Genomic DNA, 27,457 nt, shown 5'->3' with positions numbered 1-27,457 from the left:
AGTGGCAAGTACAGAAAGAGGGAGGAAAACTGCAGTTATCGCCAGCCACTGCTGCAGAAGAGGAGCCAAGCACCAGAGCAGCACAGCCACGAGTGGCACTGGCTCATCCATACCAGAGAAGCACACAGACAGGGCAGTTCAGCACGTGGAGCCACCTGCAAGGAAACCCTTCAGGTCAGACCATTAGGGGAGAGAGCTTCGCACAAGAGCCTCCTGTGCAAGAACACTTTGGCCAAGACAGGAAGGCAAGCAAAACACTTCAGACATGGAATAAAGGAAAAGACTAAAGTGTTGCTAAACCCCCCAGCTCTTCCGTGCCAGAAAACAAGAATGGAGACAATCACTTTCAAGTCAAAGGGTAGATCTTACAGCAAGGAGCAGCAAGCAAATAACAAGAAGCCTCCCCCTGTACACTGCTGCCTGGGCTGCAGGAAACATCACCTACCAAGGCAGCTAGTAAAAAGCAGCATTAAGTGATTGCTTCAAAGATACTAGTGCTAAATTTTAACTAACCAGAAGACATTATCACAGGAAGGACACGCTTAACACCCATGCTGAAGAGCTCAAGGCCCATTAGAGAAGAGCACAGCCACCAACAAATAGCACAACCCTTGCTAATAGAGATGTACCAGAGTCACCCTGCAGGGTCCCAGCACAGAAGCATGACAAATATCCCAGCAGCTCCTTCTGGGCAGGCTGTCTGCCTGCCACCAGCTTGCTTTTTGGCTCAGTGCTGGAGGAATTGAAGCTTGCCTCCAAGCCATGGCTTCAAAGATTGTCCTGTCCATCCCTCTGGGACACTGGTAGGCAAGGTGACACATCATGGGGCACAACAGCACCTAGATGGACACCCAGATTCCCTGCCCATGTCTCATCTTCTTGACCACAAGTATTTATCAACAGGAAAAACCTGGCCAATCCTGCAGGAGAAGAGCTGTACAGGTGCAAGTTATCCATAGGTCAAAGCCAAGCACCAACTTAAACACAGAGGGATCTAGGAACAGGCTGCAGGTGACAGGAGATCTCAGCATGACAGATGAGGGGAGCCTTGTTTCCATCTAGACTATTTGCAGACTATCTCCCTCTGCCCATTAGGGCAATTTCTTGCAGCAAGAGCCGTGCATTTTTCTAGTTCCAAGCACTTTCTGAAGGCCAGAAGAAACCTCACTTGCCAACCTCAAAATTCAGCTCACTAGCAGCCTGTGGCTAAATGGTGCTGGTACAAGGCTTCTACCTTGCTCCCACACACCCACTTTCTCTCTCTGAGCCCCAAATACCCCATTATACTGCACTCCAACATCCAGCTGTCCCAGATTTGTCCCCAGCCACCACCAGCCACTGCTGGCAGGGGAGCTCCCACCCCACTGGGGTGGTTCTCATCCTATAACCAGCATCTCTGCTGAGCAACCCTATGACAAAACACCTTCTTGGTGGTCAATCTATGCAATTCTTAGAATTCACATAAAACCCTGCTAGCTGGGGTGTAAAGATCCTCCTTCCTTTGGAAAGATCCCAAGCTCTTATTTTTCCCCCCAAACAGCTTCACTTTCAGCTTTGTGGATTGGTGAGCTCTGACATCACCAATATAAAAAACAGCAACTAGATTTCTAAACCTTTCCCTGGGCTAATCCTAGCAACAGCAGTTAAGCTCAGGTCAGGAAGCTGCGTGTGTTTGTGGGTTGCAACAAGAGGACTTTCAGCACGTAACAGGCACTGATGTGTTTCTCACATTCCCCCACTGGTCCCACTCCTGGTATCCTCTTAGGCCACCCCCAGCCCACTTCTCAAACCTGAGATTATCACATGGCCTGCACCAAAACCCACCTTTCCTCTTTTTTGTTATTTTTATTTGATTTTAAAAGGCTTCTCTGTAAACAGTGAGAATCTGATGATTGTAGATGATGAAATCTTCCTCTTGCTGCTATTTACTGTTGCAAGAGGAAGTGCTCGTACAATCCTCCCTGCCCAGGAAACATTGACTAAGAAGCAAACAGCACAGGTCTGAATGCCAAACAGAAAAGCAAGGATAACACCAACAGCAGGTTAATAGGCTACCCAGGCTCCTCACCACTTTCCTAAGAGCAATAATCAGTAAGCCCAGGGCTTAGAGAGACAAAAAGCCAATTGCTACAGAAACCACTTATCTGTGTCTATTGTATGTAAAAGCACATGCACCAAACTGAGGATTTCTGCTAAAAGCAACACAAGCCAGGAGATCAATTTGAGTGGCATTAGAAATGGAAGTTTCACAAGAGCATCAATTCATACAGATGTGAGTGGGGCAAGGCAAGGTGTTTCAGAGATCAGGAATCCCAGATAGCTTTAAAAAAAAGAGTTAACTTCAGAAAGGTTAAGCAATATCTTCTATTTTATTGTAAGATAGGGAAATTCCAGTGCTTCAATGTTTCAAGTTTCTTTTTTCAGGGAAATTTTATTTTCTGATTAAGTTCATGTATCATCTGTAACCAAAGCTTAAAGCAGACCTCTTTGTTTGTTTTATTCCATTCCCTGGCATCCTCAATGAAGACTTAGATTCACACCAATCGGCAAAGCATACACAGGCAGGCACAGTTACAGCCTCCAACAGCACAAGCAGACAAAGCAGGAGGTCAACAACCAAAGATGAGGGAAACACATTCAGTGAATTGCCCCAACCCATAGCAGAATTCACACTCTGTTTTGCCATAAGCCCTGGGACATTTTTTCTTGTCACTAGGTGCAAGAGGGGTCCCCAAACACAGACCTTGGTGGAGCACACTGCAGTGTGGTCAGAGCACAGCTCCTCCTCCTCCTCCAGGCTGGTGGGGCTTGGGGCCTTCTGGCGTTTTTCTGGTGCTTCTTCCTCTTCATTTCTCCTTCTCTTCTTTTCCTGAGTGCAGAAAATAAGCAAGCCAGGAAGCGAGCTGGTCAAAATGCTTAGAATACAGAAAATATGATTTTTTCCCACCCCCCTGTCTCCCAGGCTTCCTGCCTTACACTAAATGAATACTCTGACACAGAAACCGTGTTAACATTATCTCATTCTGGAACATCCAGGAAGAAGCTTGTGTGCATTTGAAAAGAATAAATAAATTCAGAGGACTTTTGCAGGTTCAAGGTTCCAGGATGACGCGAAAAGGGGCCCTTGCATCAGTTACGGGTTTCTTACTACTGAGATAAGAAAACAGGAGTTTCTCATTTCAGGCTATCAGGAGGGAAAGCATCTGCCTTTATTCTAAATGGCAATTCTCAGACCCCAGGAAAACTAATAGGCAAAGGCAGCACCATCCCCACATTGTGCCAGGCCAGCACCACCTACACGGGCTGGCACAGGAGCAAGGCCTGGCACAGGCTGCCCAGTTTCCCTCCTTGTGGATCTTCAAAGCCACCTGGACGTGGCCCTGGGCATCCTGCTGGAGCAGGGCTGGGACCAGACAGACCCACGTGTCCCTTCCCACCTCAACCATCCCATCAGAGCCCAGCTCCTCCTGATCTCACCTCTTGCTCGACTCTCTCCTCCTCATGCTGCTCTTGGACATGTTCTTCCTCCTGGCACAGCCTCTCTTCCTCCCCAATAGCCACATTCTCCTCCTGGGTCTCCTCCGGGCTTTCCCGGTCCAGCTGAATCTGCTCCAGTTTGGCCTCTGCTTCCCTCACACCGCTGTCCTCTTCCTCATACGACTGCCGTGGGGACCTAGGGGCAGGGGGAGAGGTCAAAGAAGCAAAGAGTTGTTACAAGCCTACAGACAACATCAGGCGCCTTCACAGGCAGCAGTAAGTCTGTGTCAGTCCCAAACCTCAGATTTACCCACCCAAATAACTGACATCTCTACTCATGTCCATAAGGAGAGCCCAGCATACCAAAGCAGTCCCAAAGCAACCAGGGGTTTTAAAGAAATAAATAAAAATAATAAATAAAACAATAAATCACAGCAGTTTCACGTGAGGATTCCTACAGCTCTCAGTGGCTGCAGAAAAGAGACCCAGCAGTGTTTGAGCAACCCATTTTGCCAAAGCAGAGCAGCCCACGCTGAGTGCACAGAGCCAGCAGGAGCACTTAACCCCTGAGCCCTCACAGACACATGCCAAGGTGCTATTGCCATCTTATGGCCCCGGGCTGGAGGCCAGCTTTCTCCTCCCACCTCTTCCTTAGAAAATTGCCTTGGTTGCAGGCTAGAGAGCTGGCTAGCATGCTGCTGCCAGAGCCCGGGGTGATTCACTGCTCCTGCCTGGCTGGCCAGCAGCTCCAGCTCGGCTTTTCCACCCACCTCCCTGCAGCTGGGAAGGCAGCTCACAGGACAGCCACCTTCCAGCTCTCCTCGCTGACCCCTCTGGAAAAAAGGCTGATGCATACGCTGGCTCGCTACTGATCATCCTCCCACGACTGTGCGGTCACCACCAACAAACAGGCTCTGAAGGTTTTGCAGCCCAGGCAACAAGTTTCTTTTAACCAAGATGCCTCAGCCAACAACAGCTCCAGCTGAAGTGCAAGCTCATTTTAAGAATTTTATGCCACTAGATACAACACTGCATACTGGATGCTTCTTACACAGAGCAGTTTTGTACGGGAGGCAGTAAGCCCGACCCCACTGCATCACAGCAGAGGGGCATCCAGCTCCCACCTTCCTGTATGGCTGGCTGGGGCACAGATCTCCCCTACAAAGTGGGAAACCTGACCCCAAAAGAAACTATGGGGTTGCATAAGCCCTCAGGGGACACACAAGCTGTTTAGCTCCATTCATCAGAGAGAAACCATCTCCCCTCCCTTGTCTGAAGACCAAAGCATAGCTCTTCTTCAGATGGAAGAAACAGGACTTGCTCCATGTCCAGTTAAGTAAAAAAAAAAAAAAAAAAAAAAAAAAATTTAGGAAACCCCACAGCACCACTTGACTCAGCGTAGGGAATTCTGGCCAGGCACACCTCCTACCTTCACTTGCACTCCAAGCCTGTCCTCAGGCAAGGCAGACGGGCCAGGAGGAAGGACAAAGCAGCTGACCAGACTTTATAGGGCACAGCCACCAGCTGGGAAGCCCACCTTTCACAGAGACCCCCTCCAGCCAACAGCAGCAGCCTCTCCCTAGGGACAAGCTCTTTACAAGGGGGGGGATTAATAGGGAGGGGAGAGTGCAGAAAAGCAGCTGGGGCTGATTTCTGATTGCTCCCCCAGCTGTGATCATCAGCTCTGCTGGGAGGTGCTCCTGGGGCTGCAAAGGGGAAGGTGCAGCTTGCAGTGTTTGGGTAAAGGAAGAGGCCACGTATTTGTGCAGCAGTAAATATTAATATTATGCTTTTTTTTTTTTTCAATCCCATGGGCAAAGAAGGGGCTGTGTCATCGTGGGACAAAGTTCCCCATAAAACCACGCTGCTTGGACAGCTGAGTCACAGAGTTCACATGCAGGTACATGGTGTCCAGGGCAGGAGTTAATCAGGAGCACTGCTCAGCTCAGCCAGGGGAGAGGGATGAAAGATGGATCTGGCCCTTGGCTCTTGGGCAGGGACACAAGCGTCCATCTGGGCTCTGTTTTCCACCACTGAGAGAGGAGTCAAGCATGAGGTGGGCTGAGGCCACAACACCCACTAGGCTGACATGAGACAGGAAGCAGCGATAACATAGAGCAGCTTTTTTAGGCTGCCTGCATTATGTTAGGGGCTGTTTCAGCCCCTGCAGCAGCTCAGGTGGCTTAGATCCGCTGTTGTCACTCCTCCAAGCCCAGGCGTCCTGGCCGGCTGCCATTGCTCGGAGCGCAAAGCTGAAGCCAAACATCCCCAAAGCCTCGGGCAGCCCCGTGTCCCTTCCTCCCAGGTAGCCCAAATTGCAGGCAGAGAGCGTCCGTCCCCATCCCACCAATGCTCCAGCCTCCCGTCGTGGCATGCAGGGCAGGACCTGGCCTTGGTCACCTCGTCCTGGGGACGCTGGTGGCTCCAGCTCTGCCCTACTCACCTCTGTTTGCGCTGCTCGAGCTTCTGGGACCAGTCACTGAACCCCTCGTCCTCCTCCAGCTCTGAGGGCCCGGAGGGCTTAAAGTCATAGCTGAAACATAGCAAGGAGGAAAATTAGGACGAAAGTGACACAAAAGACCCGGCCAGCTCAGCGTGTCCAGCAGAAGCACCCTGCTGCCTGCCCAGTTTCTGGGACAGGTGAGCAGAAGTAAAAGGCACAGTAAAATGAAAAAATCCCATGGTTTTCTTCTGCACCGGAGCTCATTTGGACCAGAGGTGTTTCAGGTGTGGCTCCCGCTTGCCCTGCACCTGCATGTAGCCCCCAGCAAAAGGAACCAGCAGGAGCCAGCCCGAGCAGAGCATGGCATTAGGAGGGCAGGAAAACTGTGTTTGGGCACAGGCTCAAGTCCTGGGCTGATCCTCACGTTTCTATAGAGCTTTGAAGCAGTCAAATGTGCTTCCGAGATGCTGGCTCCCCATCTGTGAAATACCAGTGCTGGTCCTGCCCCATCTGAAAGTGGCATATGGAAAAAAAAAAAAACTGGAAATAAAGGGTGAGGATGAATGCTGCAGGCGTGGCTTTGAAGCTGGGGCCCTGCCTTGCTGCACACCCAAATATCTACACGGGAATTCCTCATGCTGATGTTTCGGGGATGGGCAGGGGACCACAGCCCAGCCTCGCTCCATCTCACATCCTCCCCAGCCCTTCTCTGCTGGCTGCAGTTCAAGCCATCAGCATGTTCAGCAGCCCCCAATGGGCCAGGCTGAAGTCCAACTGCACCAAAAGCCGCTTTGCTCAGAGGGAATGGCTCTGTGTGCTGGAGGGGAAAACCGCCCCCATCCTTCCTAAATAGGAAAGGAGAGAGGAGGAAACACGTCCATCCTGCAGCCCGCTGCCCTCTGGCCCAGGGAGCGAGTTCCCAGGCTGTGATGACAGCCCTCTGCTAGCACACTGCCCTGGCCCATGGACAGACAGACAGATGGAGCAGCAGCCCTCTGGGGTCGTGGGCATTGATGGGGTTTTCCTATTTCTTTCCTTGCATTCACAACAAGAACTGCCAGCCAGGTGGGGCTGCAGGGTGGGTGCCCACATAGCAAGCATCAGCTGGAGGAGGTGGCTTCATGGGACACAGGGTGGTCACATCCCCTAGGAATGGCAAATAGGGTGTGGAGCCCACGGATTAATCTAAAATTCACAGATTCAAAACACAAACTAAACACGAATGAGCCTTTTCAATTTTCCTTTGCCCTTCTGGGCTCTTAAGAGGTGTCAGGAGATGCTCAGCCTTCTCCATAACATCAGTGGCTTGAAGGTCTCCAAAAAAAAATCATGTACCCTCACCAGGCTCACCCGGGAGGGGCACCCAAAACTGCTGCTCAGCCCCAGCAGTTTGCTGGTTATTTCCTTTTATTTTATTTTTTAATGGGGGAAGGGAAGAGAGCAGCAATGCAGATAGGGTGAGTGCCGGTGCGGGAAGCTCCAGGGGAAGGAGGGGACGGTGTTTACATGGGAGAGAGCGCAGATTGCCAGCAGGCTGACCCCGGCTGCCTGAGCGAGCCCAGGTGGCTGTCAGCAGCTGCAGAAGGAACCAGGGGATGGCCAGAGAAGCAGCAGCACCATTCCCACTGACACCAAAGGTACACATGCGGCTAAGGCAGGCACCCGGGCACTCAAATTCAGGCACTGCCAGTGCTTTGTGTCTGGGGCTGCTCGCAGCACCCCCCAGTACATCAGAGCATCTTATCAGCTGCTTCAAAGACCTCCACAAACTGTTTTCCAGCCCCTGTGTGAAAAGGGCAAGAAGGGGGGGAGATTGAATTATTACTTTCCAGATATGATGCTTGCTTTTAGGGCAGATCACAGTGGTTTTCTCTGCAGAACATCACTGGGTGCATTGCCATAAAAAGATTTTGAAGCTTCTTTACAATAACAACAACAACAACAAAAGTCCTGAATAATTCGCAAACTACCTGAGGAAAAAAAGGAAACAACAAATCTTTTCATGGGAAAAAAGTGCCTTTTTGCTGGTTTCCTGGTAAAATGAAGCTGTTGATTCTCTCTGGCGGGTGCTCCGTGATCACAAACCCTGCCCTCTTGCAGATGCTCTCCCACTGCCGGTGCAGCATCCTCAATGGAAGAGCAGGGAGCCCGGCCAGGGGAGGCCCTCGCCCTCAGCCCATGAGCTAAACAATCCTTGTTTAACCTGGGCTAAATCCCCCCAGACCTGCTCAGGAGCCCCTCCACCCCACAAACCGCCTCAAACAACAGATGCCTGATCCGTGGCTGGAAGGTTTTGCTGCCGGGATGTATGTACGGGGGTATTTCTTACTGGTTTTCCTGCGCTGAGCCTGCACTCTCCGAGCAGGAGCCGGTGCCATTGAAGCCTTCCTCTGCCTGGGACCTCAGCTGCTTCTCCCGCTCCCGCCGCCGCCGCTCTCTGGCTGCTTCCTCCTCGTCTTCCACGCTCCACTGTGCCGTCAGCCTTGCCAAAACAGAGGGAAACCCATCTCAGTGCCACTGCGAGGGCTTGAACATACTGGTGATAACCCCCCGAGCTGCTCGGACACCCCTCCCTGCGGGCCGGGTGCTCCGCTGGGTGAGTGCTCCCGGCACGGCTGTGACGGTGTCCATCCCACTGCAGCCTTTGTGCTCCTTTTCCAAGGAGAGCAATTCCAGGAGCACGCCAGACTCTTTGTAGGAAAGGACTGGTGCCTGGGACAGACTGGTGCGCAAGGTTATGGGATGCACAGGAAGAGACAGCATCGTCCCTATGGGCAGCAGCCTTGGTGTGGGGCACTGCAAAACGCTGCCTGAGAGGGGCAGCTCTGTGCCAGGGCACCTGCTGATGATGCTGCTCACCCCATCCCACTCGCCCAGGTCCGCAGCAGACTGGGAGGGCTATTTCCCTGTGTCTGCAAGCCTGCTCGCCAAGATGCTCCTGTGCAGGGCGTGCATATGGCAGCAAGGACGGAGATCTGCAGCCTCCTGCCTGGCGTGGGCACACCTGGGGGCTGCTCTCCCTGTAGGACAAACCCATTTGGTAGGACACAAGATGTGATGTCAGTTCGGACTGGGGCAAAAATCTAATGGAAAGGAAACTTCTTTTTTTTTAAAAAAAAAAAAAAGGCCCGGTTTGAGTGAGTGTAGGGCATTTTCCAGCTGAGCCCAGCTCCCCCAGCCCTAGCAGGGTTGCATGATGGGGGAAGCACAGTGAGGATGCTCTGGCTGCCCCTCGAGAGCAGAAAACTTGCCCTCGCCTCACTCATCTTGGGCGGGGTCTTCTCCTAAATGCCATCAGGTGCCTTTGGCCACACTTTCCTCTCCCCCCCACATTGCCCCTTGCCCTCGATGGGAACAAAGAGCCCGAAGCCACCCGAGAGGCAGCGAGGTCCCCTCCACCCCTCCTCGTCCCCCACTCATATTTATTGTTTTTCCCCCCCTGTTCCCATAGAAACCCTTGTCTGTGGGCCTGGCAGGAAGCCACCGTGTTGTTGTTTTATTTTTTTGTGTGCACGCTTTTTTCCTTTTTTTTTTTTTTTAATATCTAAATGAAGTCATTCATTAAACTCTGCCACGATCTCCCTCCCCTGTGTGACAGCTCCAGAGAGTCTCCGATTCCGAACGGCCCTTAACCCCCTCTCGCCTGGATCTCCCCGCTTACGAGAAGCAACGCCCACATTTCTCCCCGAGCAAACCAGATTTTCATGCAATTCCAGCTCCCCAGAAAGCTGTTGTAGGGGATTGTGGTGACCTGGGGGGGTCCCATCTGCATCACACCAGCTTCCCACTCCAGCGTTGGTCTGCGGCCCTCTGCGCTTCCCACTTGGATGTGACTAATTCTCTCCCCATGACCTCACCGGCTCGCTATTCTGTCGCTGCATCTTCTGAACGGGCCAAGGACAACGCCGGGGCGACTGTTTCAGGGAGATGCAGTTTTCTGCAGGGTGGGGGAATGTCCTGGCTCCCATCACCAAAGAGCAAGCTGGCATCCGAGTGCCCGTGGCCACAGGGCACGCGGCTCGGACACGAGGATGCTGGGTGCTTTTCATACACTTTGGGCACGAACAAGTCCCCACCGAGCCCCTGCTTGCCCTGGGTTCAGAAATGCCAGCAAACACCTAAAACCACTTTATCAGCAGATTCAGAGCTCTCTTTTGTGCTCAAACAGGCTGGCACTAGAGCAAGGTTTAGAAAGTGATGCTTTGGGGCCCAGTGCTCAAGCCAAAAAGGAGAGGGAAAGTGATTACTCCTTTCCAACTGACCTAGCAGCACAAATATTTGTTTTCAATGAAAAACAAGCAAACAAGTTCACAAACAAAACCTTGGTGCAGCGCTCACATTCGGGTCAGCTACAGCAGTTTGCTGAGCTGCAAACTGACCGTGCCATCTCGGCTTGGACAAGCCCAAGCCTTCATCAGCCCCCTCTGTGCAGAGGGGGTCAGCTGTAAAATTTCCTCTCAAGGCAAGGAGGTGGAAAGATCTCATCTCAAAACGGTTCGGTTTTCTTCACAAGGAGGCACGGTCTCCTGTTTTTTTTTCTCCTTGTTGCACAACCATCTTTGCCATTTCCAGAAGCCATCATCCGGAGCTTCAGGAGGCCTGGGCAGGCTGGTGGTGCTTAGCACTGCTCCAGACGGCATTTCCCCAAAACTGGGGCGCTATGGGAAGAACCAGGCTCATAGCTGCTGGTGGGACCACGAGCTGCCCTTGTCATTTCACCTGACATGGGATAAGGAAACCGACAGCGCTGGGCTCCCTCGGGGAATTCACGGTGTGCTCCACCCCAAGCCAACTGCCTAAACAGAGGGGGATTTCTCTTACTGGGGAGGGGAGGAAAGCCTGCAGACCTAGGGCTGAGCTCAAAGCACCCAGGTCTGGATTTGGCCACGCAGCCAGAGCTGGCCAAACCTCTGGGATGCTCAGACTCCTCTGCCTGGGGCCGGCAGCCCGGTTCAGTTCCAGCTCTTGACCTCACCTCCCGCAGGACCCCCAGCCCAGGGAGGAGTTTTGTTTCCATTCGCCCTACCAAACACCTCCTGCAGAACAGAGATACAGGCATCCATGCTCCACGTGGCCACTAATGCCTGCTCCAGACAAGCCAGCATCTCTAGGAAGGTCACGTTTCCTCTGGGCCATTCCTCATGGGCACTCGAGGAGCTGATAATGCACAGGCGAGGGAAATTTCTGGCACCAGCCGAGCTGTGCTTAAGGGAAACGCTGCAGACTCGAGGAGTCTTTTGCAAGGCTCACAGCTCAGAGGAAGTTTTGCTGGCCCCAAACCAACCTTCAGCACTAAAGCTAATTCCAGAAAGGAAAGCAAAATGCCTCCCGGAGGCTTTAGGCTTTGCGGACCTGTGCCAGAACCCAGCAACCCTCCACCAGCACACTCGACATTCCTGTCTCCTGAGCTCGTCGGGTCCCAGGCTGGACCAGTGTTGACTTTGGTGGGTGCCCCTGTCGCGCCGGCTGCCCCCGCATACCCAGGGTTCATGGAGAAAGAGGCTTTGGGAACCCGATTTAGGAGGAGTTGTGTCCAACACCTGGCATTTCTCAAAGGGCAAGCCAGTGCGAGCCCTACTGCTGCCAAGGGTAACGCCACCACCACCTGCAAAAGCTGCTGTGCTTTCACCTCTGGAAACGTTCCGCGTGAGAACCAGGGCTGCATTAAGGGGAGAAGGTGCCCTGCGACCCCCAGCAGCCATCACATCACATGAATTTCAAGGAAAGGGAGAGGAAGATGCAGAAACCTATGCAAGGGACCTTCCCCTTCCCACATCATCCATGTCAGCCCCTGTTGTCTTGTCACGGGCCACCCACAACCTCGGTGCCCTGTGGCCCATCATGGAGAGAGGATGGCATGCTCAAAGCAAAACTACTTCACTACCATCCGACAAACACCTACAGAAGCTGCCCAGCCTTATAAAACTGAATATTGTCTAGGACTGTCCCCAGGTTCATCCTGCTGCCAGGTAGAGCTGCTGGGCTTTATTTCATACCACATTTATCTGTGGTTTGTAAAGCGTCCAGGTGTGACTGCAGGGATCCCAAAGTGTACAGCTCACCCTTGTCACCTGAAATGGAAGAGGACACCCTCAAGAGGCTACAGAGGAGCACCACAGAGTTCAGCATCTCTGCCCTTCCCAAAGACCTAGGACCCAGGTTTATCTACGTACCGCGACACCCTCAGAAATCTGTCCCCAAACCTAAGGGCTCGTCCAAGGTCACCATGAAGATGCTGGGAGCTCAGCAGAGGTCCAAGCAGCATCCTGACCTCCCCTCCAAGGGGCTGCTGCTGATCACCAACAAGCACAAGTGACCTCTGTGACACAAGGCTCACTTTCAGGCTGGCCAAAAGTCTGTGATGTGGAAATCCCTGAATCAGATGGCAAACAGCAGTTCAGTTTCTTGATGGATGTGTTTCTGGAGCTTAGAGGTAACGTGGCTTGATAGCAAAAAGGGGATAATCATCTATCCACCTGGGTAAGGAAGGGGGTGTGGATATTGGCACGATACGAGGGGACTGGGAAAGAAATAAAACCAGAAGCTATGATGTCACAGCCCGGAGTTTATTTCAGCCCCGTCCCGGGGGATATGGCGATTCCAGCTCTGAAGGATCGCCGTGTCATCCGAAGGCAGCCCGCGACGCCGCACGAGCCTCTCCCTCCCAAACATTCATGTAATTCCTCAGCCGCATCGCTCTGGCCAGAGCGCAGGCTGCAGGGTTTGAGCAAGAAAAGGGGTGTAGCAAGGGGAGAAGGGAGGCAAAAAATGCATATAGATGCTTCACCCTAAGCCTTTTTCTCATACCAAAGCTCCCCGCCCCATCCGCAGCCCCGCAGCCTCAGCACTTCCCTCTCCTGTAAATCACGGCAGGCAGCTCGGCTCCCGTCCCCGCTGACCCGCGGGAGCTGGGGTGCGGAAAGGCGTCACGCAGGGGCTGATAAGGACACGCCAAGGCATCTGAGCCGAGTGAGATACAGCCGGCGCTTTCATCGAGCAGAAATGGAAGAAAACCCTAGGCGGCGTGGCACAGACCTAGCTTCCCCTTAAAAATTAAAGCAACTCTTCTTTTTCATTTTTTTTTTATTTTTATTTTTTTAAGTGAATCCGGATCTTTCCTCTCAGCAGCATATCCCGTTTCTGCCCAAAGTACAAAATATGCAGCTACACAGCCACACGTGCCAGGTATTCGTGGCGCCACCCAGAAGGTGCAGCAGGGAGCAGCCCCTGTGTGCGAGGTCCCTGGGAGGGGAAAAGCCTGCACAAAGATGAACCAAACAGAAGACAGGAGCAGAAATAGATGCTGCTGTTGGAATTACAACATCTCATCACCAACACCCCAAACCTGGACACAAACCCACGCCACGGAGAAGCAGCAGGTCCCTCCCCTACCTATGCCAAAGGCTGGGAAGCATCCCACCAGCAGCGCTCCCAGCCTGATGGAGCAAGCCTGAGGCCAGCACCTTTAATAACCCATTTTTATGTATTTTTTAATCATTTTTAACCACAGCAGACAGACTCCCAACAACTCCTTTACAAGATGATGGATTGCACCCCCAGGACCGTGGGTCCTTAGCACACAGATATGCTGGTGCGGTAATGCATTAACATCACCGGTCTGGAATTTGGAGGCGGAGGGGGGAGAGAAAGGGCTGGGGCTGGAGCCCTCCCAGCACCCTGCGCAGGCTGCAGCGCTCAGGAGGTGTGAGAAATCGGTGCCGTGTACGACCCCGAACCGTGGCCTTTTCTCACGCTCCCTCTATCTCAGCTGCAAGGTTCGAGAAATCGGCGTCTGCCTAAAGAGGAGGAAGTCTGGGCTCTGTTTTTGGAAGGGAGAGGCACGCCAGAGGAGAAAGCAGGCTTGTCAGGGAGGGTCGGATTGGCTTACTAAGCCTGAGTATTATTTTTTTTTGTCTCTCGATGAGGAAAGCAAGCCTCCCCAGCCTCGCTGCCTTGGCTACCTCCTCGATGCACTCATGCTGCAAAGGATGGAGGAGAACAATGCTTTGCCCCTGCTTGAAGCTGGGATTTCGAGCAAGATTCGTATCAGGCGTGCTGCTGCTTACAGCAGGGCTGAGCCTCGAGGACCCACCGGCTCGGCCACAAGGCATTTGTTGTAGGGTCCTCAGGGCGATGTGATTCCCCCGAAGCCCCACCGCCCAGAGCAGCAGGAGGGAGTTTCCTGCCGGAGCAGTGACAGGAGGCAGCAGGGAGGCCGTGGGAACGCGCTGTGCATTTCCCTGGGAGAGCTGAGGCTCAATTCATTTATGGCCAGTGCTGATGAGTTGAGCTGCAACGGGAACCAGGGCCCCCAACAAGCCCTCAGCCTCTGCTGTGCCTTCGAGAAAAAACAACAGGTTTTGCCCCAAAACACTGATTGCAACTCTTGTTCTTAGCCAAGTCACCAAAGGTGGGAGAAAGGGGAAAAAAAAGCCTCAGGAAGTGGGAAGCCTGTTGTCACACAGCACCCCAGCATCCCACCCGCAGCCCTTGCTGGCCGAACCACCTGCAGATATGCATGGTGGGGCTTCACCCCATCATCACCCCCTGCAGCTCCCCAAAATTTCCATCACCCCAAGGTCAGGCCCTAAACATCCACTTGCTTTCAGGTGAGTAGGAGCCAGAGACAAGTGAGGCACAATTGGTCTAAAAAGAAGCAAAAAGCATCGGCTGGGCTGCCGAGCTCCTCTTTCCTTCCAGAAAAGGAACATTACACTGCATGGCAGATGTGGTGCTCCTGGCAAAGCAAGCCCCAGGGCCAGGAAAAGCTGTGAAAGCATCCCCATGGTATGCAGGAGGATGCCATGGAGGAGAAGAATCTGCTCCCTGCACCTACCCAGGGAACATGGAGGTGAACATGAGCCCAGAGAAGCTGCAATAGCCCCCATGATACCACCACTGCCCTTGCAATGAACCGTGGCCTGGCATCCACCCCTCAAAAAAATCTCCTTCGCCTTCAAAGCGCCATCCAGCCCTCGCCCTTTCCCAAGCCCTTCGAGCTCCTCATTCCCAGCTTGGCCCCAGGCAGCTCCCTGCTCTGGAGGTCAAGCAGAAATAGACACCAGAGCAGCATCTTCCCTGCTGAGACACATCCTGGCCACCTCCAGGAGACGTCACGCACGGACAGAAGGGAAAGCAAACGCCCGGATTCCCATTGCACCAAGCATTACACTCACGGCATACATGGAAATTCAAGGAGCTGAGGGTATTTTAAAGCTGCCCCCGACCCAGTGTGGCTATGGGATCATGACTGCATCCAGCGCGCTGCACACACGGAGCCCCCATCACCCAGTTTCGGGGAGTGGCGTGGCCGCTGCTGCGGATTTACAAAGAGGCTGATTTGTGGGTTAATTAAACAGCCATCTTCTTTTGTGAAACACTTGAGACTCGATAAATAGAGGGAGAGAAATTCCGGCAGGAACTGATAATGAACTGAATGGATCGACATGACAGGCGCTGGATCCCTATCTTATTTATAGGAATTCATTAGGAGGATAAGGGGAGAACAGACCGCGATAACGAGATAGGGAGGCTTGTGTTTGTAGAAGACTTCAAAAATACAAAGTCTCTGGCAAGCGTGAGGGGTTGGTGCCATTACCTTGCTACAAAGGGACAAATATTTCCCCAGGGAGGTCCCAACAGAGAGATTATGCCCGAGGGGGTATGTGCAGGGGAAGGAGGGAGGCAGATAGCGCTGCATGGCCCATCCCTGCCGAGCACCCCCTGCAAAGTCACCCGTGCCCTGTGCCTGGGAGGAAGCAAGGCACAGGATGGGCTCTTTTTTTTTTTTTTCCAGCCTGCCGAGAGGTGAAGGATGCTCCCAGGGTGCTGTCACAGCACTTCGTCCCGCTTGGCTCTCCAGCACACTGACCCACCCCTAAAGCAAGCCCCAAAGGAAGGCAAGTCCCTGGTTAGCCCCGACAGACCCACGGCTCCCTGTGAGCAACACAAAAGGTAGATCCTCCCAAATTTCGGTGAGCACCATGCGAGCCAACAGGTCACCCCAGCAAAGATGCTGAGAGCCTCGCACCAGGCTCCGAAGGGAGCACGATGCTTGGCGTGGAGGAGCGAAGGGCACATCTGGCACTCAGGGAAATCCCCGATGCGCACACATCAGACTCCAACCAGCCTATTTGACTCGTCTCCAGGTCAGCTACACACTCCTGCACGTCAGAAGAGCTTCAGACCTATGAAGCATAACCATGCAGCCTGCGGTCACCTTGGGACAGATGAAAGCAGAGCAGGAGCACAGTCTTCACGGGGATGTGTCTTGAAGCCAGGAGCCTCGAGGCAATCACAGACTGAAGGAGCCTGCTCAAGGGTTTGCACCTCCCTGGCAGGCTTAAGAGGGAGAAAATACAGCTGCAAGACAGGCTGTGAGTGGAGCAGAGCCTGCCTGTTCTCCTGTTGATTTCTGCAAGTGTTAGTGGAGTTATTTGGGCGTAAACAGCGGGCTAAATCCCTCGCACATCTTCACGCCCTAGCTCCTTCCTCCTCCTCTATAAACAGGGCTGGAATTCACAGCCCCAGAGTCAACGTCAGCCAGATGAAGCAGAGAAACCCCGCTCAGGACAAAAGCCATCCCAAATTTCCTCTGGTAAAAGCCCCTGCACGTCTCCGGGACACAAAAAAAGTCCCTACTTGAAGCAGGAGGAACTCGGAGACATGGTTACAGAGAAGAAAACACCTCTGGTTGGGCTGTGCCAACTTCAGATGCCCCTTGTGCGTGTACAAAGCATGCATGCCTCCCCCCTCATGCCCCTTTCCCACCCCAGAGGACAGCAGCTCCCTGTCACCACCCCTGTGCCCAGACCAGGAGGTGGCAGGGACGGGGTGACTTTTGGTCCCAACCTCCCCCACACAGCAAGGAATTCACTCGGAGGGTGAGGTTCGCAGCCTGCGTTACCAGGGAAATCCCAAACCGCCTGGGAACATCTGTCCCACCAGCCCCATCTTTCACTGCCAGCAGCACGAGGGAGCCCGGAGGTGCCCAGCACGTGGGGTGTGAGCCCGGCGCTCCCTAATTCCACCCTCCCCTCGCTCAGGGGCTCGGTTAATTATAAAGAGGGGAGCAGCTCGTCTCTCCTGGCAGGGAGGGACGCAAGGGACCGTGCGAGCTGCCCCAGCACCAGCTGCTGCTGGTCCCGGGGGGGTATTTCCAGCCCCGGCTCAAAACCAGAGTGAGCGCATGGCAGGGAATCCCAGCACCAGCAGACAATGTGGCCATGCTCCTCGGTTCAGCCTGGGCTGAGAAAAGGAAAAAAAAAAAAACCAACCCTGCCATCCTCCTCCCTGCCCCGGTAAGGAAGAGAGGTTCCAAGCACTATCGCGATTGATTGAATCAAGGGCACAGCGCCAGCTCGCAGCCCCGGGAGGACCCGGCCCCTCGCAGAATTAAGCATGCACATCACAGCAGGCACGGCACAATGCACATTTCGGGGAAAAAAAAAGGAAAAAAAAAAAAAAAAAGGAAAAAAAAAAAAAGGCAGCCGGCTCAGGTGAGTGTCACAGCCCGGCCGCGCTGAGTTATTCCAGTTGTGTGCTCCTGGAAAAGCCATCAGTAAGTTCAGATCTGCTTTTCTCATATTGCTGGGGAAGGGGGGGATCCATCTGCCTTCCCTGCAGCGCACCGCGAGCGGTCGGGGCTGGGGACCGGTGGGGACCGGACCCCGCTGATCGCAGGGGGCGCGGGGACGGCTCCCGGCACAGGCGGCCCCTCCGGGCCCCCCCGGCCCCCCGGCAGGTGGGCGCTCACCTGATGAGGTTCTGCAGGCCCTGCTTGCTGGAGTTCCTCCTCAGGATCGCGCTGGTCATGGTGGCCAAGGCTGGCGGCTCCCCTTCCCGCAGCTCCCGCCCGGCGCCGCACGCCCTCGCTTCTCCCCCCGGCCCCGTCTTCAGGAAGTTCTGCAGCTGGTTTCCTTTTGTTTCTGCGAGCCCCCCCGGCCCACCCCCTCTTGTCTCCTCCACCTCCACCTCCTCCTCCTCTGCCTGCTGGAAATGTCAGGGAGAAAGCTTGCCGAGAGCAGCGCTGGATGCGAGGCTGGATGCTGCCTGCGAGCGCAGCACAAAGCCCAGCGCTCCCCCCCCGGGCTGCTTCCCTCTCACTTCTATCCCTCCCTCGTTCCTCTTCTCCAGCTCTTCTCCCTCCCCATTCACCCCTTTTTCTTTTTCTTTTTTCTTTTTTTCCCTTTTTTCTTATTTTTTTTCCCGTTTCATTTCCTTTTTTTTCCCTTTTTTTACCCTTCTCCTTTTTTCCTTTTTTCCTTTTCATTTTTTTCTTTTCCTTTTTTTCCTTTTCTGTTTTTCTTTTTCCTTTTCTTTTTTTTTTTTTCCTTTTCCTTTTTTTTCCTTTTCCTTTTTTTCCTTTTCCTTTTCCCTTTTTTTACTCCCCCCTTACCTCCAGCACTGCTCTCCCTATTACAGTTGGGAACAAAGCCAGCCTGGGTTTGTGCCCTCGGGTTGCAGCTTGCACTCGGGCAGCCCTGCTCCGTTCACATCAGGAGAAGTCTCACCTCCCCGCTGTCCCCGTGTGCCTAAAGACAAACCCAGAGCCAGGTTAATGCCAGAGGGGCTTCAGCACTGGGGAACTGCTCCAGGGGAAGCTCTTCTCAGGAGATGAGGCCAGCAGCTGGATTTTGGGGGCTGCCATCGGGCAGCAGGGGGCACGCACCCTGCTTCTGCACTCACCTCTCCTCTTTGCCTGCTCAAGTGACCGACTCTGCCGTGCATCAGTTTCCCCAAGCATCAGCCAGAGAGAGCAAAAAATGATCTGGCTTGCCTTCACGAAGCATCAGCGCTTCAGAAGGATAAAAAGCACGTGAGTGGCCGGTGAATGACTGGGAGCGATGTCGCCTGCCAACACCGCCTGCCATGCTGTCAGGTACAGGTGACTGCTCTCGCCTTTACGTTGCCTCATCATCGGAGCAGTGTTGGAAAAAAATAACAAAATCAGCCTTTCCTCCCTCACCTGTATCCCCAGGTCCACGTGTGACTTTGAGGGGAAGTTTCTTCTATCCCAGAGCAGCGGGTGCCTGGACTCGCACCTACCAAGTCCCAGCCCTTCTATAGCCCGGCAGGCAGTAGTGCACATGGCACAGCCTGCCCACCTCCTCCTCATCGTGTCCCACAGGGGGGACCCCCCTGCTCTCACCTTCCTTCTGCCCTCAGCCCCCTCTCACCTTACTTACACATTTCAATCACTTCTTCAGAAGTGCTTCGTGAAATGGGGAAGCTGCCCACGAAATACACCCAGAAATCTCAATAAAAAGGAAGTGCATTGAGCCCAGATCAGAAGGATGTGCCTCTCCTTGGCTTCATTTCGAAACAGTTTTGTTTTTTTCAGGTATTTACCAAACTTCCCCTAAGCGATCACAAACCCAGCGAGCACAGACACTGATCCTGGCCTCGCTCTGCAGCCCCTCCGATGCTGTCACGCTGTTTGCTATTTCCGAGCTCGGGGCTGGGGAGACGATGCAAGAGATTCACCACAAAAGGCCTCTGTTGCTCAAAAGGAGCACATCCCAGCCCTGCGAGTACTTACAGGGTAATTAGGATCAAGCCAGAGGACGTTCCTCTGGACTTCACCACCACTGCCCCCATGCTCCGAATGGTGCACGCACCTACAGGGCTCTGCTTTTTGGGACAGGACCCGTCTGCTGGGAAACACCAAGAGGAAGAGCTCCCCACACCACAGCTGGAGGAAGAGCGGTCCCACAGCACCATCCTGCAGAACAGAGGCACTTCTGTCCCCTCTCCTCCAGCCCAGCCCAGGTGCAGCAGCCTGCATCCCACCACGCCGCCAAGAACAGCCCCGGCCCCGCAGCTGCACACCTCCTTTCGCAGCAGCAAACCTCCTGGTCCCACCAGGAAGCGGGCAGGAGCACAGCGGACACAGGAAGAGAAACAAAGAATTAATTCATCTCCTTTTTTATTATTTTTCAGTGGGGGTGTGTGGCGCATGCTTAGGAGAACCACCACAAATCCCCGCAGCAAAACCTCACCCCAGTACGGGAGCAGGGATGCCCTGAGCACCCGGACAGCTGCTGCCGGCCACTGGGGAGCTTCCCAGGGCTGCTCCTGCAGCAGGGGCAGCAGAGAGGTGAGAGGCCAGGAGGGAGCGAGGCGGGCTGGGCTGCTGCGGGGAGGAGGCGGGAGTCCCCGGGAGATAGGGCCGCACCAGTTCCCGTTAATTACACAACCGCTCTGCTATGTAGGGCTGGTTGCAAAATCAGTCGGAGCCTAACACATGGTCTAGTGAGGGGGGGGGGGGGAGGAAAAACTAGGAAAAAAGACTCCATTGCTAACAAAGAAATGCATCCGAAGCAGTTTTCCCCAAACACGCGGCGATGCAAAGCGGTACCAGCCCGGCTGAGCACCAGCATGGGCTCCAACAGGCGGTCGTGCTGAGGATTGGCCCTTTGTAGGGCCAGTGTGGTTTCCAGCAGCCGTGCCCCCATGTCAGAGGGGGGAACCCACCCAGAGCAGACCCCCTTGTAGGAACAGCTTCTGTTGCTCCAGCGTGGGCTAAGCCCTGCCCCAGCAAGGGTGGCTTTAGGGCCAGAAACCCCACAGTCTTCCCCTTGCCACCCAACCCTCTCTGCCCATCCTGACACCTCCCGGACCTCTTCACCATGGGCAAACCCCACTTCGAAACCAGCACCTGCCCAGCCTCCCAGGAGCCCCAGTTCAGCAAGAAGGGGGCCCCAGCTGGCACAAGCAGCACAACAGCCTGGTGGAGAGGGTTTGCCTGCGTCCCCTCCATCCCTAGTTCCCACTCGGCACACTCCATCAGCACTCATTTTCGGGCAGCCAAGTGCAGAGGCCAGAACAGGCAGGCAGAGATAATCCCAAGGAAATTGGGCGTCTAGCAGCCAAGAGCAGCACATTATCTCCTTCTCAGCAGGAGCAGCCAGTTGCAAGCTCCAGAAGCGTGCTGTCAAGAGGGCCGCGTGTCCCATCGGCACGGTTAGCTGGGGTGCTGTGATTTCTGGGGAGGGAAGAGCAGGGTGGGAGTGCTGAGGACCTGCCAGGTCTGGCGAGCACTAGAAAACACCCCAGGGTGAAGCAGGGGATGTACAGCCATGCCGAAGGTGCCACCAGAAGGCAGAGCAAGCTCTTGGAGGTTGGATCAACCTGCCCTGCCTGCACCTGCAGCTGCCCCTGGCAGCGGCACAAGGATGCTCCCCAGACAAGACGTGACCCCAGGGGCAGACAGGGAGGGGATGCAGCAGGCAGGGGCTTCCCGAGCAAGGGGCTTTCTGCCAGCCCACATACCCCCAGGGGCAGTGGGGCAGAGGAGGTGGGAGGCGCTCAGGAAGGGCTCTGCAGGAGAGCGCCTGGCCCTGGGCTCACCCCGCAGCCACGCGGGGCAGCACCGCAGGCGAGAGATGTTGGGGCTGCAGGGGGCCTGGCTCCCAAGGAGGAGCACGTATGATTGTGGGCCGAGTCCAAAGAGTCAACAAACACCATGTCAGAAGTCTGAGGCGCTTGGCTCGGGAACAACGATGACTTTCTTCCTATGACATCCAGAGAGGCAGAAACAAAAAGGAGAGAGAGCTGGGGCTGGAAGGAGCAGCCCTCATTCCTCATCCCACTGCTGCCCTCTCACCCCCATGCAGGACAGAAGAGGGACCCATCCTGTTCTGTCCCCTTGGAGCATTTTATGGACAGATCATAAGCCTAAACCCCCACGGATTTGCTTCATCTCCCAGTGAGAGGGGAGATGGGAGCCTGTAAGCATGGTGAGAGGTGGTGTGGTGCTCCATAAGGGATACGAATGAGGAAAAGAAATGAGAGGACCAAGGGAGAAGGGAGCAAAAGGAAAATGAAAGATGGGTTTAAAAAGGGAGGAGGAGGGCATGAAGCAGAGGGGGTGCAAGCATGAGCCAGGGCAGCACCATGAAGAACAGAGGTGGCCACACAATTTTCCCGTGGTGTGGCACTGCCCTGTGCAACACAGGCACTTCTAGCAGCCACTAACCCCTGCCTCACGCTGCCAGGCTGGTTCTCCTGCTAGGGCTAGGGTGGGCTAAGGGATAGGAAGGAAGCCCCAGGCATCATCTGGCAATTCCCACTTCCAAGCCTCATGGGAAGACAGCTAATCCCAGCTCGCAGAAAGCCAGCATCCATCCACGCCTCCCCTGATGGAGCCAGGCAAAAAGATGGGAGCCACCATGGAGGGGCAGGGAAAAGTGCTGGGGTGCATCCAAAAATTAATTAATTCTGCAGAGCTAGACCTCATACAGAGCTGAAAGGGGCCTTTCTGCCATTAGCTCCAGGAAGATGGATCGGGGCAAGCACAAGTTGAAGCTGTATGCAGGACCGTGTCAACCAGAGAGGAAAAGAGGAGCGAGAAATGCCAGCCCGGGGAAGGAGAAGCCCCTCAGGGCAGGGGAGCACACAGTGGATAACACACGAGCCTTTCCTCGGGCACAGCTGAGCTCGGACCCGCTGCTGTCAGCTTCCTTACAGAAGGTAAGGGGCAACTGCGAGGAGGCGCCTGCTTTGAAACCATTCCAGCAGCCGGTTCAATTATCGCTTCTGATTTTATTGGGGGGGGAACTTTGCCCTTCACAAATGGATGGCAGTTGTGGTTGCTTGGGATGTGTCAATAGCTCAGGGTTTGTCAATGTTAATGGCTCCAGAGCAACCTTTCCCTGGAAAGGAAACTGCTTTTGCAGCAGAAAAAAGCACATGCATGCGCATGCACCGAAGGAGTGATCATATTTTCCAGCCCGTCTGGCAGGAGCTTGATAAAACAAATTGCACATAGTGTCTATTTAGCAGCAGCAAGCAACAGATACCTAGGGCTGGGAGAGGGGCTGCTTGGTAATGCAGAAAAAATCCCTAGCAAGGGGTTCGTTTGCAAAATGAGCTTGTAAGGGAAAGAACCGAAGACTTCCAGCTGATGCAAACTGGCACAGCTTCACCGCAGACAGTGTGGTGGTGCTGATGCACGCTACCCAAAACATCAGGCCTGTATTTCCGTGCAATAACAAGAGAAATCCAAATAAATCCAGCTCCAAGTGAACCAAACCTTGCACATCTCAGACCAGGTGCTCCCAGGTGGCTGCAAGCATTCAGCCCCCCGGTGCCAGCGGGTCACCAGCCCCTGAATGGGGTTCCCTTTGGGTTCGTTAATAAATTCAGCCCATGTGTTTCTCTGCCCACGGAGTCCCTGGACAGCTCTCAGACACCGGGCTGGTGTGAAGCTCCTCTGTGGCAGGGCAAATCCACATCGCTCTGTCTCCAGACACCACTGCTCATCCCGTACGACCCAATATCACACCAGCAGCACACCCCGCAGGTGACTGCAGGCAGCCGACAGCAGAAGATGCCCAGCTCGACAGAGGATGAGGATGGGTGCTGCCAGCTGCCCTGCGAGCCCCCAGAGACCCTGCTGCGGACCTGCCCGTGAGAAAGGCAGCCCCGAGTGCCGAAACCTGGGATTAAGGCACTCCGGCAGCTGCCTCACACATCTGGTGTGTGTTAGGAGGGATCCATGGCAAGGAAAGCACACACGGGCGCCAAGCAGGGCCGGTTAACCCCTTGGTAGCTGAGCCTCCTCAGAGCACCCAGGCAGCCCGAGGGCAGGGATACCTGCTCAGCCTCAGCCCAGATCTCAGCAGTGGTCCGTGCTCACTAGGTGATTTGGGAACTTGGCAATTCAGGTGCCTGAACAGACGTGCAGCACCATCGGAGATGCCTCGGGCTGTGTAAAACACCTGCTCAAGGCCTGGCAGGTGTCACACGGGTCCGATAAGAAACTACCTGTAGCTGGCACCCAACAGAGGGCAAATCCTATGGATAAGGCATGGGCTCCAGCAGCAGCCAGCAGTGGGGGGGGGTTGGCAAAACCTCCTGGACTGGTGCGAGGACACTCAGCCCCACAGCAAGCTGTCTCCAGAACCCACAGAGAAGGGAATCCCACAGGCTTCAGAGCCAGATTTCACCCCAAGTGTTTCTAAACTGTTTTAAAATACACACTTTTTTTTTTTTTTTGGCAGCCCATGCTCAGCTAACCCTCTGGCTAGCACATCCTTCAATGGTTAAAAAAAAAAAAAAATCAAATAAAAGCTCCTGGGCTATCCCCTATTAACACCCACACCCCCAAACCCCCAGCTTTACATTGCAAAATAGGCAAGACAAGCCAGGGTTTCCTGCAAGGAGAAAGGGGCAGTGAAGGCACCTGATACGTCCCTATATTTAGAGACAGCTCTTCATCCCTAATGCCCCTGCCAGAGCACCTACATCTAATATGGAAATGCTGCAGTATTGCCCAGCTTCCTTAGGTCTTCCAGCTGGGGTCTGCTGGCTCTCCCCTGTGTGTTCCCCTACTCCTCTTCGCTCCGCTGCTCCCAGCTGGGGCAAACTCGGAGCGGTCACCCCGTGCGGGGCTCAGCCATCCCTCCCCCAAGGAATCCCATGTGCCGAGGGCTCTCCCCATATCAGCTTTCCCGGCCAGCCTCCTTCCAGCCACGGGTATACTTAGCAACAAGACTCATCTTCGCAGGGACCCTCGAGACTCCTCAAAGGATCTGGAGAATTCGAGACAGCTGGGGACAGACGTGGCTGAGCAAAGCCCGGGGCCTGCTGGCGCGGTGGAGCCCTTCCCGTGGTGCTGACCATACAAGGGCTGCTGAGGGCTTCCTGCAGCTCCCGGGAGGGCAGCCCCACAGGGGAGGTGGCAGGGGACTGGGGAGAAGCTGGCTTCTCGGCTCTGAGCCCCTCGCTCTGCAGCTGGGCCTGCTTCGTGAGCCACACTGAGGTGGCCGTGTCCTGCAGGGCAGGCTTCGTGTTGGGCTCACAGCCCCGAGACACCCTGAGAGTGAGGGCAGCTCATGGAAAAGTGCAACTCCAGCTGGTTTTTGGTGGTGGTACACCAGCACGAGCAAGGTTCTGCCAGCATGCTTCTGGTCACACAGGGACAAGGGGTAAGCTGCGTCCAGGCTGGGATTGCCTCAACAGTTATACAAGTGTAAGCCTTCCCTACCATGAATTCCTCCTCTATATATGCTGGGCAGATTTCAAAGCTCATCAAGCAAACCCAACTTCTTTTTTCCCTCTCCCATATCTCCAAGGTATGCGTACATTGCCGCCAGAAAGCCTCGGGATTGGCTTCCCTGGCAGCTCCAACCCACTGCTCGCATCCCCAGCACTCCTCACACTGCCTTCAGAGCACTGCCCTGACTCCATCCATCCATCCATCCACCCCTCCATCCACACACTGATGGCCTTGAGAAGAACTTCTGCCTGAGGTGAGGAGAGCAGAGAGCTGAGCTAACCACAGGCAGAAGAGAGGCAGCCCCAGGCAGCAAACACACACTTCCTTCCTCCATTTGGGGGGTGGAAATGGTGAGAGCTTGGCAAACATGTAAATAGTGCAAGCAAAAGGAGGAGTTCAGAGCTGCACATGAAACCATTACACAAATCAGGAGGGAAAGTGATTCTCCTTTTTTTTTTTTTTTTAACAAACAAAAAAAAAATTACTTTTGTTCTCTTTTTTTCCATCCATTTAATACTTCATTAAAATTCATCTGAAAGAAAGGGCTGCACCGGCTTTAATTAGCATCCATGCACACAATTTATCAGTAAGTTTCAAAAAGAGTTTTAATGCTATAAAACGGGTGCCTTCGTATCTTATTTATCTGAAGCTCCAGGAGAAAACAGAGAAAGGAAACACCTAGCCCTGCCCTGCCCTGCCCCACAACAGACTCCTGCTGCATGGCCCTGGCTAAGCCAATATACCTCCACCCACTGCAGCAAGAGGTGAAGGGGCTCAGCCACCCCAAAAAGGGCTCAGCCACCCCAAAAAGGCTCCTTCCCCTGCAAGGCAAATGAGCACTGCCTTGGAATTACACCTCAGCACCCCCCAGCAGCAAAGCTTTCCCCTTTGTTCCTGCAGGCAGCCACGCACTGCGGCTCCAGCACCTTTTTGAAGCCTCCAGTCAAGCCTTCAGCCAGGGCTAATTGCTGTCAGGTGTCAGCCCAAACACTCAGTGCAGCCGTCAGCGGTAGGAGATGACACACCTTTCCCCTCTCCTTGTCACTCAGGGGTGTTTTTTTCTCTCGACATGAAGTGTGCTGCCTTTCAGCAGCCTTGCGGAGAAATGCTAATGTGAGCTTTGAAGCTGGAGGAGAAAATCAGGCAACCCCCAGGCTCCAGGGATGCTCAGCCTCAACCTGGCTGCATCCAAATCTGAATACTTCTGTGAGATTCCTCGGCCAAGCTTACCTCTGCCTCCCCCTATTGCAGTCAGATGCAGTTTGGTCGCTGCTGCTGGTCTCTTTCCCCTTAACCCCTATGGAAAGCTGCCTGCTGTGGAGTGACCAGAGCACAAGTACAGAGTACAACAGACTGTAAAATCACAATCTGTTGATAAAGCAACAAAGCAGACCAGAGGAACGGGGAGATGTGTAAGCTGACAAAAGACAGCAGCCAGCCTGAAAAATGTCCAGGTTAATTCAGTTTAGAGGCGTAGCGGACACAAACAGAAATCAGACCACCAAGGCAGCGCCACCTCCCAGCCCCATCCCACAGCCACGTTAGCTGCTGGTGTCACAAATCCTGAGCATGGTCCTACAAGCCATGGCAAAGGCATCAGGTGAGAGCAAAAGGGGTCTGAGCATCCCTCCTGCAAGGGGGATCCCTCTTGTGAGGGGTCTGGGCATCCCTCCAGCCTCCCATCTCCTTCCCACCAAAGTCATCCACCCATGCGCACAGAGAGAGGACACATCCTGCAGCAGGCTCTGCCCCAATTTGCCTTAAAGATGGGGCTGATTTCAACTGTGGGGCACCATGGCAGGCCCCAGTCTTGGAGCCAGACCCCTCGCTGAGCTTGCATGGGAGTCCAGGTTCCCCACTGGACCAACCCCCCCAGCGGCTTTGAAGTTCAAAGGAGATGGGACCTTTAGGAAATCTAAGTCTATCCATAGCTGAAGGGCTTCACCAAAACCCTGCCAGGGCATCTGATCACCTTCACGTCCCATGGATCATTCTCATACTGGCCCCATGACATTCCTTCCCCCCAACACCTCCCCTCCCAGCTCCCCATCCTCCCAGATTCATCTCCGCTGGGCTCCCCAGTCCCCAGGCTTCACCTCTCGCTCTCCTGGTGGGATTCATCTCCCACTTGGTCCTCTCCTTCTGCACCCTGGTGGCACTCCTCTGAGTCCGACATCTCCCTCCTGTCCGGCACAGTGCCCTGGGGACGGCTCAGGGCTGGGGGGACGGTGCACAAGGGTGCTGCTGCCGCCGCTTCGCTCTTCCTGCGCTGGGCAGAAGTGAGCTGTGCCGGAAACTTTGTGGGTTTAGGGGGGATGGGAGAAGGCAAATTATATATTTTTTTAAAAAAAGGTTCAGATTATTTTAAGGTTTCGCCTCTGTCGGCAGCCTCGAAAGAGGGAAGCGCTAAGAAAGACTGAAGGGGAAGGGAGGAGCGTGGACATCCCCCCCAGCAGGGAGAAGGGCAACCCACCGCTCCCCAGGGCCACCCCTGGTGCTGGCACAGCTCATATGGGGACATCCTGCAGCCCTGA

General features: G+C 54.3%; 1 protein-coding gene and 1 long non-coding RNA gene across 3 annotated transcripts in view; one reads left to right on the top strand and one right to left on the bottom strand.

Moving 5' to 3' along the window:
• Positions 1-27,245, bottom strand: part of LSP1 (lymphocyte specific protein 1) — a 39,850-nt gene extending 12,605 nt beyond the window's left edge. The window contains exons 1-5 of one of the 2 annotated variants that reach the window (XM_005019743.6): positions 27,020-27,245; positions 8,250-8,402; positions 5,921-6,010; positions 3,478-3,673; positions 2,744-2,869 (exon numbers count right to left, since the gene is read on the bottom strand). In XM_005019743.6, the coding sequence (XP_005019800.3) occupies positions 2,744-2,869; positions 3,478-3,673; positions 5,921-6,010; positions 8,250-8,402; positions 27,020-27,099 (645 nt within the window). In that variant the 5' untranslated portion in view covers positions 27,100-27,245. Of the gene's footprint in view, positions 1-2,743; positions 2,870-3,477; positions 3,674-5,920; positions 6,011-8,249; positions 8,403-17,675; positions 17,996-27,019 lie in introns of those variants that run through there. The other variant, XM_072038520.1, reaches the window with a different exon arrangement.
• LOC140002615 (uncharacterized) lies at positions 19,256-25,590 on the top strand. Its single transcript, XR_011809614.1, has 3 exons — positions 19,256-19,690; positions 19,862-20,018; positions 22,192-25,590. It is a non-coding gene; the product is annotated as an uncharacterized lncRNA (long non-coding RNA).
• Positions 27,246-27,457: the final 212 nt, after the last annotated feature.

Source organism: Anas platyrhynchos, chromosome 5 (genome assembly GCF_047663525.1).
Source record: "Anas platyrhynchos isolate ZD024472 breed Pekin duck chromosome 5, IASCAAS_PekinDuck_T2T, whole genome shotgun sequence".
Lineage (NCBI taxonomy): Eukaryota > Metazoa > Chordata > Aves > Anseriformes > Anatidae > Anas > Anas platyrhynchos.
The sequence above is the reverse complement of the archived record's forward strand: the minus strand, read 5'-3'. Positions and strand labels throughout refer to the sequence as shown.